The 16925-nt window shown below is 38.6% G+C and overlaps 1 protein-coding gene across 1 annotated transcript in view; it reads left to right on the top strand.

The window, feature by feature from the left end:
* Positions 1 to 1408: 1408 nt before the first annotated feature.
* TARS3 (threonyl-tRNA synthetase 3) overlaps positions 1409 to 16925 on the top strand; it is a 37954-nt gene continuing 22437 nt past the window's right edge. The window contains exons 1-7 of the mRNA XM_043985006.1: positions 1409 to 1787; positions 5687 to 5779; positions 6800 to 6990; positions 8375 to 8498; positions 12948 to 13069; positions 15090 to 15207; positions 16311 to 16375. Coding sequence (XP_043840941.1) covers positions 1512 to 1787; positions 5687 to 5779; positions 6800 to 6990; positions 8375 to 8498; positions 12948 to 13069; positions 15090 to 15207; positions 16311 to 16375 — 989 coding nt within the window. The 5' untranslated portion in view covers positions 1409 to 1511. The remainder of the gene's footprint in view (positions 1788 to 5686; positions 5780 to 6799; positions 6991 to 8374; positions 8499 to 12947; positions 13070 to 15089; positions 15208 to 16310; positions 16376 to 16925) is intronic.

The following is a 16925-nucleotide window of genomic DNA, read 5'->3' as shown; positions in this document are numbered from 1 at the left end:
TTACCACTGGACCCAGAGAGCTCTAGAGGTCGGTGACCTTGCACAGCCCTCCACTTAAATCCAATTCACTGCAAGTCAAGACATCACTCCATATCGTTGTCATCTCCTCCTTTTTTTGCCAGGCAGTGAGGGTTAAGTGACTTGCCTTTGGTCACACAGTTGTAAGTGTCAAGTGTCTGAGGCACATTTGAATTCAGGTCCTCCTGAATCCAGGGCTGGTGATTTATCCACTGGGCCACCTAGCTGCCCCACAGTGGTCCTCTTCAAGAACGATGGACAAAACAGGATATATGTTCATGGCACATGCTAGCAGAGTGCTAGATGTTTGTTTATTGATTGATAAAAGTGTTAAACAGGATAGGCCCATGGAAAGATGCCTGGTTCACTCCCCTAAAATAACATTGACTTATTAATTATTACTTTTTGAATCTAATCATTCAGCCAGTCTGAATCCAGCTGACTGTGCTTTTATCTACTTCCAATCATTCTATTTTGTCCACAAGTATAGCCTGAGACACTCTGTCAAAAGTTTTGGTAAAATTTAGGCATGTTATGTCTGTAGCATTCCCCTGATTTGCCAGTTTAGTTACTCCGAGGACAGGAATTTTTATTTTATGTATACAATAGCTTCCTGTTTTATACTACTTAACACAATGCTTTGCACACAGTAAATATCCAGTAACTGTTAACTGTCTTCCCCAGCTTCCGTGGTTGTGTTGAGGATTGTAAAATCTAGAAAGGAGAAGGGAGAAGAGAATATTCCAGAAGGGACACAGAGCATGAATAAAGGTGCCAGGGTCAGAATGAGTCTGGAGTTTTCAAGGGTCACCGATGGGAGCTACGGATTCGTGTTGGGAAATGTTACTGAGGAAGGAGAGTTAGATGGGGAGGTCAGACTGTACAAGGAAACTGGAGGCAGATGGTGGACAGCCTTCCATGCTGGGATGAAGACTCGGCATATGAACCGGGAGAAAGGCGCGATGGCTTCAGAGATAAGCCGCGGGGTATCTGGTAAAGCGGATGGAGGGAAAGAGGAGGCAGCGGAAGGGAAGAGGCATCCCGGAGGAAAGATGGGTCTTGTGGACGTGGGGCTGCGGTAAAACCGACTGTGTGGCCCAACCTTTGGTGACTGGGAAAATGATGATCCCTATTTCGGAAGGAGCGGTCAACAGGGGAAGATAATGTTTAAATGGTCGTGATGAGAGCATTTCAGAGATGAAAGGGACTCCCCTCACTTAAGCGCTCTTGCCTCAGTTTCCTCATCTGTAAAATATGTAGTCAGGACTAAATGGCTTCCACGGTCGCTTCCAGCTCTAAATCCCAGGCTTGTACGAAAACGGGAGTCCCGCTAGAGGGGTGTCGGTGATAGGGTGCGGCCTTGTGGTCTCACGGCGGAGGCGCTCCCCAGCGGTCAGGGGCGCCCGGCTGCTCGGCTCTCCCGCGCGGCCACACCCGCGCCTCGCTCCCTATCCCAGCCTCCCAGCGCCCCGCGGGGCCGAGGCGGGAGGATCATGGCGGCCAACGCGGTGGCCTCTCGCCTGGCGCGGCAGGAGCAGGACATCCGCTGGCTGACTGCGGAGATCGGGCGCCTGAAAGAGCAGCAGAGGCTGGGGCCGGGGCCGGGGCCGGAGTCCTGGCCAGGCTGGGCGAGCAGCCCCAGCCCGGAACTCGAGCGCCTACGGGGCGAGAACGAGAAGCTGCGCTACCGGCTCCAGCACCTGCGGCGCAGCCTAGACGCCGAGCTCAGCCGGCGGCCTGAGCAGCCCCGCGAGGCCGCCCCGGCCCAGGTAAAGCGAAAGTGAGGCCCGGCCGGGGGCAGGGGAGCACGGGCAGGGGGGCGCGCCTCGGCTTTGACCTTGACCGCGGAACTCCATCCGCCCCCGGCCTCTGGCGGAGACCGAGACCTCTGGTCTAGGGACTCGCGGACCTGGAAGGGGTGGGGGTAGGACGGCGGGGCGCGGAGGAGGGCGCGGGGGCGAGGGGGGTGGGGCAGATAACTGAGTAATAATCCCGCGGAAGCATTTTTCCTCTCTTCCGTCATTTCTTCCTGGCTCTCTCCTCGTTCCCTTTTCTTCCTGTTAGGCCCAAACGGGTGCAATTAGTAAGGGTGGCAATAAATGTTACTCCGATTCCTATTGGGGATGAAGGCATTGAGGTCCATCCAGCACACGTGCATTAAGTGTTTGTTAGGTCCCCAACTAGCACAATGCTGGACTCTGGGGGTTACAGAAGCAAAAAGGAGTCTGGCCCCACCTTCTTTCCTGAGCTCTCTTGGCTCTCCTTTCCGTCTCCTTTCCTTCCCCTTCTCCGAAAGGGACCAGGAGGGGTGTAGGCACAGGAGGATGGATCAGAGCATTGTCAGCGACCCTTGGGGCTCTGCCCTGACATCTTCAACTCTCGTGTGTTCAATTAGCATAAGCTAACCCTCCTAACCACATGTCCAGCCGTCCTCTACCTCCCCTGCTTGGATCCTTCATCACTGTCTGCTTGCTGGATATGTCGCTTGGATAGACATCTTGAGGGAAGGGTGTTTCCTTTTTTATCTTTGTGTCTGGTGACAGGTAACTGACATTGAGTTGGCACTTGGTAAATTCTTGTTGATTGATCTCAAACATAACATATTCAAAAGATAACATTATCTAGTCCCTCAAACTCACCTTCCTCCCCATTCCCTTACCCCTAATGCCAACAGGTAGCATGACAAGTCCTGGGTAAACATTTTTGTTAAGAGTACCACCTTCTTTCCATTACCTACTTTGTATGACATAGGAGTCATCCTCAATTTTTCACTTTTCCTCACTCTCTCTATCCATTTAATCAGTTGTTAAGCAATTATTTCTGTTCTGGCCAGAAACCCTGAGGGTCTTCCCCTCCCACTTTAATTTTTTTTTTCTAAGTAGGCAAACTAGGCCATTTTTTGCCTCTTCTCTTACTTAGCCTTAAATCACTGAATGGGTGTTGCCTCAGACAAACTGAGACCTGGGAAAGACCTTAGCTTAGAATGGCCAAGGTCTCCTACTGTATACCCCAGATGGTCATTTCCAGTAGGTCTGACCTATATCTTAGCACTGGACTCAGATGACCCTAGTGAGAGAGTAAGGCTGATGACTGCACAGCTCTGCCTCATTTAAATCCAATTCACTTGCAAGTCAAGATATCACTCTTCTGATGTCATTGGTCTTCTTTGAGAATGAAGGACAAACAACAGCCAACAATTGTTAAGTCTGGTTAATTCTACCTCCACAGCATTTTTGCTATCTTTCTCTATCTCCAATCATGTGCATGAAGACCTCAAACTTTTCACCTAGACTATTGCAATAGCCTTCTAAACTCATCTCTGCCTCAACTCAGTCCCACTTCTAATCCATTTCATTCAGCTGTGAAATTGAGGTTCCTAAAACTCTATTCGGACCATGTTCTGTTCAAGAAACTTTAGTGACCCCCTTCTTGCTTGTAGAATAACAACCAAACTACAAAGACACAGAGATAGGAGGCATGATACATCCTGGGGAATGGCTAGTACACCACTATTTTGGAATTTACAGTGTATTATATGAAGTCTGGCAAGAAGTTTGGAAGCCGGATTGTAGAGGGATTTAAATGCCAGGCCAGAGTTTGTTTTGTCCTAAAGGAAACTTGGGCTCGTCTTAGTATTCTTACCTACCATCTAGGGCAGGGGTTGTTCACCTAGGGTCTATAAACTTGTTTTTTAAAAATATTTTGATAACTATTTCAGTATAATTGATTTACTTTGTAATCCTATGTATTTTATTCTGTGTATTGATTAGGTCCGTAGGCTTCACCAAACTGTCAAAGGAAGGAAACATTTATTAAGGGCCTACTAAGTGCCAGGCACTATGCTAAGCATTTTAAAGATAAAGACTTCATGACATAAAACCTTTTGTTCTCAGGATGTGTGAGGTGTGAACAGATGTGTGTGTTTATATGCATATGTACACATACATTTAATTTGTATGTTCATTTTTTTCAGTCATGTCTGACTTTTCATGACCCCATTTGGGGTTTTCTTGGCAGAGATACTGGAGTGGTTTGCAATTTCCTTCTCTAGCTCATTTTACAGATGAGGAAACTGATGTAAACAGGGTTAAGTGATGTGCCCAGGGTCACAGCTAGTAAGTGACAGAGGTGGATTTGAACTCAGGTCTTCCTGACTACAAGCCCAGTGCTCCATCCACTGAGCCTTCTAGCTGTCCCTGTATTTGTGTGTATTGGATGTGTGTGTATATATGTATGTGTGTGTATGTGTGTATGTATGTGCAAATCAGCTCCTGAAATAAATACTTTGTAAGAGCAGGGTGCACTTTTACATCTCTCTAGAATCTGCGTAGCCACCACTTACAACTCATTTTGTCCCTGCTGGGCTTGATATCATTTCAAATCTTTGCTGGGGTTATGTATCATGAGCATCCACATCCACTTTGGGTTGCTAGCAATTATAAAAGGCAGCTAAATTTGCTCCAATGTAGCGATAATATAATTTATACAATGTAATTTAGTCTTTTTCTTCCTATCCACCTCTTAAAATCATCACCTTCAAGGCTCAGCTCACATATCATCTTTATGAAGTTGTCATGTAGGCTCTGCCCTCTACAGATTACTTTTATTTACTTTCTATATACATATTGCATACCTTTATTAGAATTTAAATTCCCTGAATGTTGGGACTATTTACTCTCTGATTTTGCATCCCTGGTGCCTAGCACAATGCCTTAGAGATACTAGGTGCTTAATAAATGTTTGTGAAATTGGATAGTTACTGAATTAGTTTAGGAACCAGTAGACTGGTCCCTAGTATGGGTAGGCTCTGTATTTAGTTTATTGTGTCATTTGCCATCTCTACCAATCCCCTCTCAGAAATTTTCTATAGCAGGAAAAAACATCAGTTTTATTTGCTTGAAGAATGCCAAAGTGTCTCTTACTCATCATTCAGTAGGTTGTTCAGTTCATTTAAACGTTCTGATGTTCTTTCTTCTGGCTACCCTAGATACAATCCCCAAACTCCATGATTCTTACTTCTAAACCCCTACCAGCCCCAGTTGCTATCCCTCCTCTTCTACCCTAAGCCTGACTGAGGCCATAGGAGCCAGGAGCAAAGATAAGGGCTGAAGGAGTTCTCCCATTGCAGCACAGGTACGGGGCAGGGATTTTCAAATAATCAATTTATTAAGCTTCCTATTTGTTAGTTGGCTACAGCCCTTCCAAAGGTATTCCATTAAGTATGAGGGCAGCCTATGACTAACATCATAGATGAAAAATATTCAGTGTTTGTGAGGGGCGGCAGTTTTGTAACCATTTTCCAGTGCTGAGTGGCTATTTTTCCAAGGATGAAAAATCCTAAAAGTGCAAAGAAATTTATATTGGTTGAACTATGGTGTATGTATCAAGTCTGTGATGAAGTACGAATTGATGGTTGATTAGGCCATTCTTTCTCAGCTAGTCCGTTGAAAAAGGTTCAGCATAAGTGTCAGAGTTATGAGCTTTATATTTCTTGAATATGGAATTCTTATTTGGCACCACTCGCAGGAACTATCAGTAATAATAAAAAAAATAGCTTATATTTATACAGTATTTTACATTCGTTGTCTTTCCTTGGGTGTCTCAATTACCTTGTCTTGTCTTGTCTTTAGTCATCTGTATGAATGGTTTTTAACATTCTGTCTTTTAGCTTCCATCCACCACAAATCAAAAAGATGCTCAAAATAAAAATAAAAAGGAGAAGAAGAAAGAAAATGAAATTGTAAATGGCCTGAAGAGTGAGGTAAGTAATTCTTAATAAGATTATACTAGAAAGGGCTACCTCTGATTTTTAATATTTTTAATTAAAGTGTGATTTATCCAGGTACCTTAAATTAAATAATTTAATAATACTGTATGTAAAACTATGTAGAACTTAGATGTATTTTTCTAATATATCTTAAATGTAGTAGGATATCAGTTATAACATGCTTCAAACTCTGTGATTTCATTTGTGTGGGTATACCTTTCACCAAGGTAGATCACAACCCCTCTAACATGTAGTGAAGTTCTGTGGTTGAAAAATTCACCTGTAGGCCAGCTCTTTTGGGAGATACCTTTCCGAACTTAGGCAGGTCTTTTGGGGACAGACATTCTGTTACTGGGCCTATTCTTGAAACTTACATAAGTAGTTGTCTCAAGTTGAAATAGTTGCTTCTCCTTTATCAGCCGATTAACCAATATTTAATTGAGCCTGTCATGACCATCCCATGTAAGAAACATTTATTATGTGCCTGCTATTTGTAACACACTGTGCTAGGTGCCCAGTATACAAAGACAAAATGAAGAACACTGTTCTTGGATCTAAGGAATTACAATCTGAAGAATCAAGACTAACACAAACAAGCCAATTTAAGAACAGTACAAGATCATATAAAGGTGTACTATCAAAAGTCTCAGCAGTTGTAAGCTTTAATAGTAGAAAACTGCACTCAGACTTTTGGGACACCCTGTCTCTAATTAAGTGCTAATTTGTATAGGACCAAGTAAATGTGTAAAGAAAGATTAATAGTCTGTAATTGTCAGGGAGGAGTTTATGGAAAAAAAGTAGAATTTGAGGTGTGCTATTTAAAGATAGGATTTGGATTGGTGGAGAGGAGCTAGAGAGTCTGGGTGAGGGAACAGCATGAACAAATGCATGGAAAATGGGAAAATAAGGGACAGGAAAGAACTAGGCTTGATTAGAGATAAGGGTCCATGTATGGGAGTAGTAAGAAGTAAGGTTGGCTATGTGTTTATGTCACTGTCTTGTAATGATTTACAGTTATGTAGTGGTCCAAACTTCATAGAAGATAGACTGATGCTTTATGAAACATTGAAGAGAGAGCATGACACCTTGCTTGCCCATAGAGCAGCAAACGAGAGCAAATTGATCAAAATAATGCTGATTGATGGAAAAATAGTTGAAGGGGAGTCTTGGAAAACAACACCATATGAAGTGGCTGCTGGAATTAGGTAAATTGTAGTATAAAGAAGAACATGGGTATTAAGTAATTGAACAAAAAACTGGTGGTAGCATTTTTTTTCTGAGTGCCATTTTCTTTGATCAATAAGATAAATCAATGGGAAATAGGTTTCTTACCAACACCACCTTTGGACTTCTTAGGAATGCCATTTAAATTTAGAAAATGCATAACTCGGAATATAATCCTGGCTTTTTCCATCTCCAAATACTCGATTTTTCAAGTCATAATTAACATAAAACAGGTTATCAAAGAGAACAGAGAAAAACATCTATTCTTTCCTTGACTTAATTATATTGTATTATTTGAGGTTTTAAAAGTTTTTTGTTTTCTTTTTTTAAAAGCAGGTAATTTTCATGAGTTATGTGTATGCGTGTATGTGTATGTCCCTGTGTGCACACACTTATATTTTAGGGTTGGGGGAGGGAGGTTGTGGTCTGAACTAGAATTCAAGAGACCTGAATTGTGATGCCAGCCCCATCACTAAATATGTGACCATTGGCAAATCACTGAACCTCCAGTCACCAATTCACTCATCTATAAAACAGGGATGATAATATCCATGCAGCCCCCCTCAGATGGCGATTGTAAGGATTAAACAAGATAATGTATGTAAAGCATGTTGAAAGGCATGAAGTACTATACATTTAGGAGGCAGAGTTTGAGAACATGGTTCAAAGCCAAGTTTTATGTCCTTAATATCTATGTGACTGTGGGGAAATCCTCTAAACCTCCCTACACCTCAATCTCCTCATCTGTAAAAGGCAGGGGTTAGATTAGATGGCCTCTGGCATCCCTTCCTGCCCCAGAGTTATGATCCTATGAAATAAAAAGCATTATTATAGGCCCAATATCCTTTTACCCTAAAAAGTAAAAAATACCATCCTTGAGATTATACAAAAGAAATTGGCAGAGGCTCCAAAGGTATGTCCCAAAGAGGAGTTCCAAATTTTTTTTTTTTTTAAGTGAGGCAATTGGGGTTAAGTGACTTGCCCAGCGTCACACAGCTAGTAAGTGTTAAGTGTCTGAGGCCGGATTTGAACTCAGGTACTCCTGACTCCAGGGCCAGTGCTCTATCCACTGCGCCATCTAGCTGCCCCCCAAATATTTTCTAATGGTAACATTACTGAGTCAAAACCTTGAGAGATAAGTACTTTGAAGGGGACAAGACTCATTGAGTGTGTGTGTGTGTGTGTGTGTTAGTGGTCTGATATATTTGTTTAAACAACCAGTCATATTACTTTATGTGTATGTATTTGTATTTGTGCATATATATATTATATACTTTTGCAACCTGAGTTATTTTAATTTTTTGTTTACAAATAACATTGCACAGTAGAATATAATTAATTTCAAAATTATTTTTCTCTCATTAGTCAAGGACTGGCTGATAACACAGTAATAGCCAAAGTAAATGGTGAATTGTGGGATTTGGACCGTCCATTGGAAGAAGATTCTACATTAGAGTTGCTTAAGTTTGATAATGAGGAAGCTCAGGCTGTAAGTATATTTTAAGAACTGATTTCTAAATTTCACTTAAAAACTCTATTATGTAAAAAAGCAGTGCATTGACATTTAGAGAGATTCTTGTGGTCCTCTAAGACAGTGATGTCACACAAATAGTATATTGACTTAGAAAATCACAAATTAACATAATAGTATATTGTATTTTTACTTATTTTGTTAAACATTTCCCAGTTACATTTTAGTTTGGTTTAGTCAGCAGTCCTTTGGGAGTTTTGTGAGCTATGAGTTTGGCACCTCTGCTCTAAGAGCTACCATTTACATAATATATGTGCAATACCTTAACAGACAGTTCTTGCTCTGTGTAAGTGAATGTTCTGCAGACCTCCATGTAAAGTAATTTTTACTTGGTGTGAACTAGCCCACTGATGTGAGGAAGGAAGGGCCCATGGATGGAGTGACTATCATACACATGCTTCAAGAACAGGGGCTAGGGACAAAGAAGTGAGAGTGGGAGCGGTAACCCACAGGCCAGGGACAGAAACATGGTACTGTAGCATGGACAGACAGAAGTTAGGCATTCTTTTTTCTCTCAGAATGTGGCTGAACCTGTTTTGTAAACTGATCAGTTCCAGCTTAATTTTTCTTGTGGAACAAGAATTAAATTGAGATCCATTTAATTCTAGAGCTTTCCATAGACACGTTTATGTCTTATGCTTTTGTCCTCCCTATAAACACAATGTGTCTTTGATTATATTAACAGAGCATTTTTGTTCTTGTGTGTGTTTACAATTTGCTCCTTACTCACCAACAGCAAAACATGATTTTAAATGCTAATCAATAAATGACCATTTGTTGAACGGTGGACCATTCATAGACGGCATTCTACCAGTGGCCAATGTTTTAAAGAAAACCATTATCCAAAATCCTAATTTGCAGAACTATTTAATTAAGTTTTTATTAGTCACTTTATTAAAGCATTACTTACTTTAGAAAATTAATTTCAGGATTTGTTTAAACAAATTCCTATATGAGAACTTCATCAACAAATCTCAGAAGACATGTAGTATGAAACATGCCTACAATTAGTTCTCTGTTATAAATGACTCTGTGCTCTCCCTAATTTTATATTCTAAAGAGGAAATAGAGGAATATATTTCTCAATCTATATCTATATAGATCATATACATATATGAGAGTATACATACACACATATATTTGTATCTATATCTATTACTACATCTGTGTATAGATCTCTATGTCTATCTCTATATCTGATAGTATGGTACTCGGATCAATTAATTATCATTATTATTGTTAGTTTTAGTCAGCTACATATATTTCTGTATAAGCTATATATATATATATATACATATATATATATATGTATATACATATATATATATACGTATATACATATCTAGAAATCATTTTATGGTAGCATGGAATGTCTATACACATATACCAAGTAGCATTCTGTTTTGCCATAAGAAGATTTTAAAACTAAAAACTCATAGAATCATGGAACTACAAGGTACCTCAGAAGTCAGTCTGATCCTCATGCAAAGTATAAATTCTATCTATCATTTCAGCTAAGGAATAATCCAGTTTCCTCTTAAATATCTGTAGTGATTGAAATCCTCAGTCATGCTAGATAGTCTGTTCTATTTTGGGACAGCTGTATTTGTTAGAAAATTTTTCTGTTGATTGAGCTGAATTTTATTGCTCTGTAACTTCCATCCTCTGACCTGAGACCAGGTAGAATTAAGCCCTCTTTTTTTGGGGGGGGCGGGAAATGAGGGTTAAGTGACTTGCCCAGGGTCACACAGCTAGTAAGTGTCAAGTGTCTGAGGCCAGATTTGAACTCAGGTCCTCCTGAATCCAGGGCTTGGTGCTGTATCCACTGTGCCACCTAGCTGCCCCCAAGCCCTCTTCTATATTATAATCCTTCAGATATTCAAATATTGCTATTATATCCTGCCATAGTCTTCCTTCTCCAGGCTGAACATTTCTAGTTCATTCAGCTAATCCTTTTCTGTTATGCTTGTGTTGATGATGCCTCTTTAGATGCATCAGTAGTCATTAAAAATGTGTTTTTAGCTTTCTGTTCATTTTTCTTTACAAAGGTAAAAGCTACATCATTAAACCATATGCCTCATAAAAAACATGTGATTTTAGACCTGGGGACTTTAGTGATCATTTAATCCTGTGGTATCATACTCAAATAAAAGTGGATCCTTGTGGGCACATATTGACTTACAAAACCACAAATTAACATTTGTGGTGCACTGTATTTTTAATTATTTTGTGGAACATTTTCCAATTACATATCAATCTGGTTCAGGTTGTACTTTGCAGGCTCTGGCCCCAAACCAAGAGTTTGAAATCTCTGATCCAAACTGAGTGTCATAGAGGTTGGATGATTTGCCCAAAATTGTGCAAATAACTTAGTACCAGAGCTGTCTAAGAATTTGAATGGTTAATGTTGTTGGACTGGTTTGAACTTTCTGGTAATATCCCAAGGGTTTCTACAAGTTTAACTGTGGAGCACATCTGTGATCTCGTGCCCAAGAAAACATAAACACCTCCCATTTGGAGGTGTAAAAATACGCGCCTCTAAAAATAAGAGAGGATAATGTTTTGCATCAGGTGTGGCAAGTTTTGTAAAGTTCTCCCAAGAACAGTATACGGACTCTCCCTATCCATTCAGAACACTAATAGTTGTGTTATTGGTTTCTAAACAGGTATATACATGTACATACATATATTATATTGTATATATGTACACCCATACAATATTTGTAATATACAATATGCATACTATACACATATTTTATAGTTGTATAGAATCAAAATTACAAATCAAAAATTAAACTTTAAAAAAATTTACCCCATTTTAGATAAAATTGGTTATATTCAAAATTGGACAAATGCCCATTTACCTAAAAATATGATATGTCATGCATTAGTGGGTAAATGTTCTATAGAGTTGTATGAAATTGTGTAATGTATGTGGATATATTATTTAGTTATTTTAATAGCACCGAAAGCAAACAACTTGCCTGATTCTTTACCTCATAGGTCAGAAGGAATTGCTCATGGAGGTGGCACAGAAATAGGTCAAAGTTCTTCATAAAGTTATTTTGTTTCCGTGTTCTGTGAGAATTGTAGGGGATTGCATCCATACTTTGTACTAATTCATTTATTCACTCATTCAGCAAACCAGTCAATTGACAGGTATTTATTAAGTGCCTCTTGTGTGCCAAGTATTGTCCTAGGTGTTAGGGATATGAAGACAAAAATGAAGCCATCCCTGCCTTCAGAGAGCTTACGTTCTATTGGGGTGATATGTACATATTGCAACATATACAAAATAAGCATAAGGTAATTTGTAGAGATGTAGACTGGCAGCAGGGAGATCAGGAAAGGCCTCACATAGAAAGGGGCAGTTAGGCTGAACTTTGAAGGAAGTTATGGATTCTAAGCGGCAGAGGTAAAGAGAACAAATATTTATTATATGAAAATTGCTGTGGAAGGTGCCAGGGGAGATACAAGGATAAATAAGATATGGCCCCAGTGATGTGAACAGGAAATTATCTTTTGCTGACTGAGCATGCATCCCTGGCTACAGGAGAGGCAGGTGGCCTGTCACAGTAGACAGCCCATCTTGGAACCAGGAACACTTGGGTCCAAGTTCTGCCCCTGACAACACTGGTTGTTTAGTTTCTCTTTTACTCTAATAGTAGGACTCTAGGCAAATCTCAAGACTATAAGATAAAGGTGCCAACCTGTAGTGAAATAGTTTCCTCCCCAGGGAGTTTCTTAGACTAGGGAAATCATAGCTCCAGTCCCTATCCCAATTCTATAGTAAGACAGCTCAAGCCTTGAAGCTAGACAGTAGGAACTGCTGGGGCTCAGCACCAGAGAGGACATAGAAAGGCCGCTTCTCCCCATGTGCAGGAGCAGAGTACTGAATTTCTTGCTCTGTTACTGAAAAGCTAAACAACTTTTGTCCAATTTTTATTAAATCCCTTTATGGACGCCATGTCAGGACTTTATCTGTATTTATTCTTCTGTCATATTTAAAGACCTTGATTCTGGGGTTACAGTGGAAGAGTATTACTAAGTAATTCTTGAATGTCTGAAGGACTGTTGGGAGACTCAAAGGAAATAATATATGTGAAATGCTTCAAAGACCTTAAGTGATATATTGGCCATGTAGATTTGATATAAATGCTGTGTAAATTAGCTATTTTTATTATTATAATTCTTTTTTTAAACAATGTGGGGGCAGCTAGGTGGCGCAGTGGATAGAGCACCAGTCTTGGATTCAGGAGGACCTGAGTTCAAATGTGGCCTCAGACACTTAACACTTACTAGCTGTGTGACCCTGGGCAAGTCACTTAACCCCAATTGCCTCAGCAAAAATAATAATAATAATAATAATAATAAACGATGTAAATTCTTTCTTTATATGGTCTATAGGTGTACTGGCATTCTAGTGCTCATATTCTTGGAGAAGCTATGGAAAATTATTATGGAGGCTGCTTGTGCTATGGCCCACCCATTGAAAATGGATTTTATTATGACATGTTCATTGAAGACAGGTAACATTTGATTAATTTAGTGCTTACTGTGAGTGTACCAAATATCAGAATATGAAGAATATTGATTGAAATGGTCTTAAATTGGTTAATTTTACTTTCTTTTCATTTCTGGAGGGTGTTCATTTTAGTTAAAGAAACATTAGGCACCTGCTGTATGCAGGTCACTGTGCTAGACAACTGAGTGAGATAAAAAGTTTAGTTTAAAAACATCATCTTCAAGAGGGTTAGAATCTGGTAGGGAGCCAAAACATATATACACAGAAAGCTATATGACAACAACAAAATACGTAAGTGCATTGGTGACATGTAAATAGAGTGCTGTGTGAAATCCAGAGGGAGAAAGGTTATTAGCAACTGTGGAGCAAAATTCTAGACACATAGTAACCGCTTAAGAAATACTTGTTGAGGGGCAGCTAGGTGGCGCAGTGGATAGAGCACCGGCCCTGGAGTCAGGAGGACCTGAGTTCAAATCCGGCCTCAGACACTTAACACTTACTAACTGTGTGACCCTGGGCAAGTCACTTAACCCCAATTGCCTCACTAAAAAAAAAAAGAAAAAGAAAGAAAGAAATACTTGTTGAATGAATGAATTTGGGTGGGCAGAAATCAAGAAAGGTTTCCTGGAGGTAGTAGCACTTGAGTTGGGTTTTAAAACATGTATGCATTAGGAATGCATTAGGCTACAAGTGGGAAGAACAGGGTGAACAAAGGCTTGGAGATGGAGAAATGTCTGTATGATGGACTTTGGGTTGAAGCCTGAAATTATGTAGAAGAATAAAATTAGTAGATAAGGCTTAGAAAATGGAGTTATTATTATGCCAGTACCTACTATGTTCCCAGTTCTGTGCTTGGCATTGTGAAAGGTAATAAAAAAGTCAAGTCGTGGTTCCTGTCCTTAAGTAGGAAACTAATCACTCATTCTCATGATTCCATTAGGGTATCAAATATTGAGATTAAAAAACTACCAAAGAGAAGAGACAATTAGAGAACAACACAAATCAACAAATAATTTGATTTGGCAGGAATTCAGGAAAGGGAAAGATAAGTATAAGTTGGAGGAATTGTTGAAAGCTTCAGAGAGGAGCTTCATAGGTATAAAACTTGAGAAAGGCCTGGATAAGATGATTTATATATAAAGGTTGAAGGCCAGAGTGGAGGCCTTCTGGAAAGTAGGAATTATAAGAACCAAAGCGGAAATTAAAACATTTTGTACATTTATGGCTATCTTGAGGTTAGTAATTATTTCAGCTTCAGTTTATTTATCATATAACATTTGGGGGAGGGGTGAGGCAATTGGGGTTAAGTAACTTGCCCAGGGTCACACAGCTAGTAAGTGTCAAGTGTCTGAGGCTGGATTTGAACTCAGGTACTCCTGAATCCAGGGTCGGTGCTCTATCTACTGTGCCACCTAGCTGCCCTCTATCATATAACATTTTGAAGTCATTTTTCTATCCTTTGTATTTTTCAGTCTGGTAAAAGTGACCATGCTCATAATAGAAATAGAACTGCAAGGCAAGAATACAAAAATTAGTTCACTTTTCACCTCAGTTATGATTTTAAAAATTGCTAAATAAAGAATATGGGGCTTTACTTTGAAATGAGATTTCTTAAAGGGTTAACTGAGAAAGCATTTTGATTACATCAAGACAGCAATGTTCCTTAAATTAAAAATTGTAACTACAGTGAAGAGACTTTTGTTATTATAAAGATTACATTTTCTTATAGTCTAGCAGAATAATTTGGTGCTTTCATCAATTATTTCTGGGATATAAGAAAATGTCTTAGCTTCTTTTCTTTTCTTTTGTGAAATGGAAATGTCTACTTATACTTTAGAAGTTTTTAAGGATCAGACAAAGTTCTTTTAATTTTGAGAAAACCACCAAATTTTTGTGCTTACAAAATGCAGTAATTAGAGATATAAAACATAATTACAAGTCATTTAGGAAAATAATATGCAATGTCTCCTCAAAACTAATTTTTATTCCTATTCTATTTAACAAAAATACTCTTTTCTGTTTAGAGGGGTATCCAGTGCAGAATTTCCAACATTAGAGAACATGTGTAAAACTATCATGAAAGAGAAGCAACCTTTTGAAAGATTAGAAATCAGGAAAGAAATTCTTCTGGATATGTTTAAGGTAATTTAGCGAAACACTCTTAATATTTAGAAGCATTCAACTCATGTATTTAAGAATAATGTAAATGCCTTAACAATTTTGCAAAAAAAACCCAAACCAACCCCAATTTCTATCCCTGACATATTTTTTCAGATTGTTTGACAGTGGGTTCTGTGGGTAAATGAATAAAATCAGTAATGCCTGCATTTTCCTAGCCATATATTTCCTAATAATTCTAAAAATAGGTAAGAGAGGTATGTCTATTCATAGCACCAATATAACTTTTAGCCACTGGTAGAAAGAAAGTTGTTGAAAAGATAAAATTCCCAATGTAAAATTAAGTAAATTAAGATCTTTGGACTAAAGGGTCACACATTTTTCCCTGACTGGGACTTAGCTTTATTTCTGATAAAGAGGCAGGTAAAGAGTCAGATGGATAATTTTTGTATGTTTTTATAACTTAGTTAACTTTGTAAGGATACTGTCTTGATTCAACTAATTTTATAATTTAATACGTAGTTTCAGTTTTTGCTATTTTCTCAGAATGTACTTGTTTTTCTTTTAAATTATATTAGGCATAAATCTGGCAGTCCCTGGCCTTCGTCTTTGTCTATATGATCCTGTGACCTTTTTGTTTATAAATATTTATAATTTTATTTTTTAAATTGTACATTAAAAAGCATTGCTTTTATATTCCAACTACTGTAAAAAGAGTAAGGAATTTTCTTGGGTAAGAAAGTAGTCTCAATATTCTACTTATTAATGCATATGTTATACAGGCTTTAAGGAACATAGCCCAATAAAGTCTTAATACAGGGGAAGAATTTGCTGAGTATTTCTCTTAAAGTATGTGGGTGTGAAACCAAATTAACACTGTTCAGTTGCTCCTTTAATATCCATTAAATAGATATTTACTATAAAATACCTTGTACCATGCAAAAATGGAGACAGAACAGTACGAATAAATATTTTGCCATTAATTTTGGGGTATTCCTCTATGTTTAGATAAATTAATAATGAAGCTTCATCCTTTGACCTTTTCTCTACATTCAATGTATTGTCTTTTTCCTGAATATAGGGTTTTTTACTTAACTTATGTGCTAATATGCATATTTTCCTTGTAGTATAATAAATTTAAATGCCGAATCCTGAATGAGAAGGTTGATACCCCAACTACCACAGTATACAGGTAAGGAACACATGATTAGCAAATAGCTCATTACTAAATATTCCATTATTAGGCAGCACTAGAAAAATATGCATCTTAAGGCATCCGGTTCTTAACTTTGTGCTGTTAAATTATCATCATTTTTTGAAGACACACTTAAAAAATCTCTTTGTTCAAAATGAACAAATGAAAAAAAACAAATACTTTTAAATAATGCTATACTATTAATGCATGCCTAGGCAAGACCTCAAAAATGTCATCATTGTGATATGTTTCCATTTTCCCCCTTCAGTTTATCAGGCAAGATTGGAAAGCCTTTAATCCTCTAGTTGTTGAATTTAGCTGCCTCTTTTCTGGTAGCTGAAGTTCCCTAGGTAGGATAGATTTTTTTTATTACAGTTAAGAAAATTGTAATATGAAAGGGTTGAAATATATGATTTCTAAGGTTCCTTCTATCTTAAAATACTGAGAACTAGGAGCAGATACTTCTATACCTCTGCTTTCACTCTGTCACACTTATAAAGAGAGACTGCAGAAACTTGCTAGCAACATCCTTAATCATTGCTTTTTC

Source organism: Dromiciops gliroides, chromosome 2 (genome assembly GCF_019393635.1).
Source record: "Dromiciops gliroides isolate mDroGli1 chromosome 2, mDroGli1.pri, whole genome shotgun sequence".
NCBI lineage: Eukaryota > Metazoa > Chordata > Mammalia > Microbiotheria > Microbiotheriidae > Dromiciops > Dromiciops gliroides.
The sequence above is the reverse complement of the archived record's forward strand: the minus strand, read 5'-3'. Positions and strand labels throughout refer to the sequence as shown.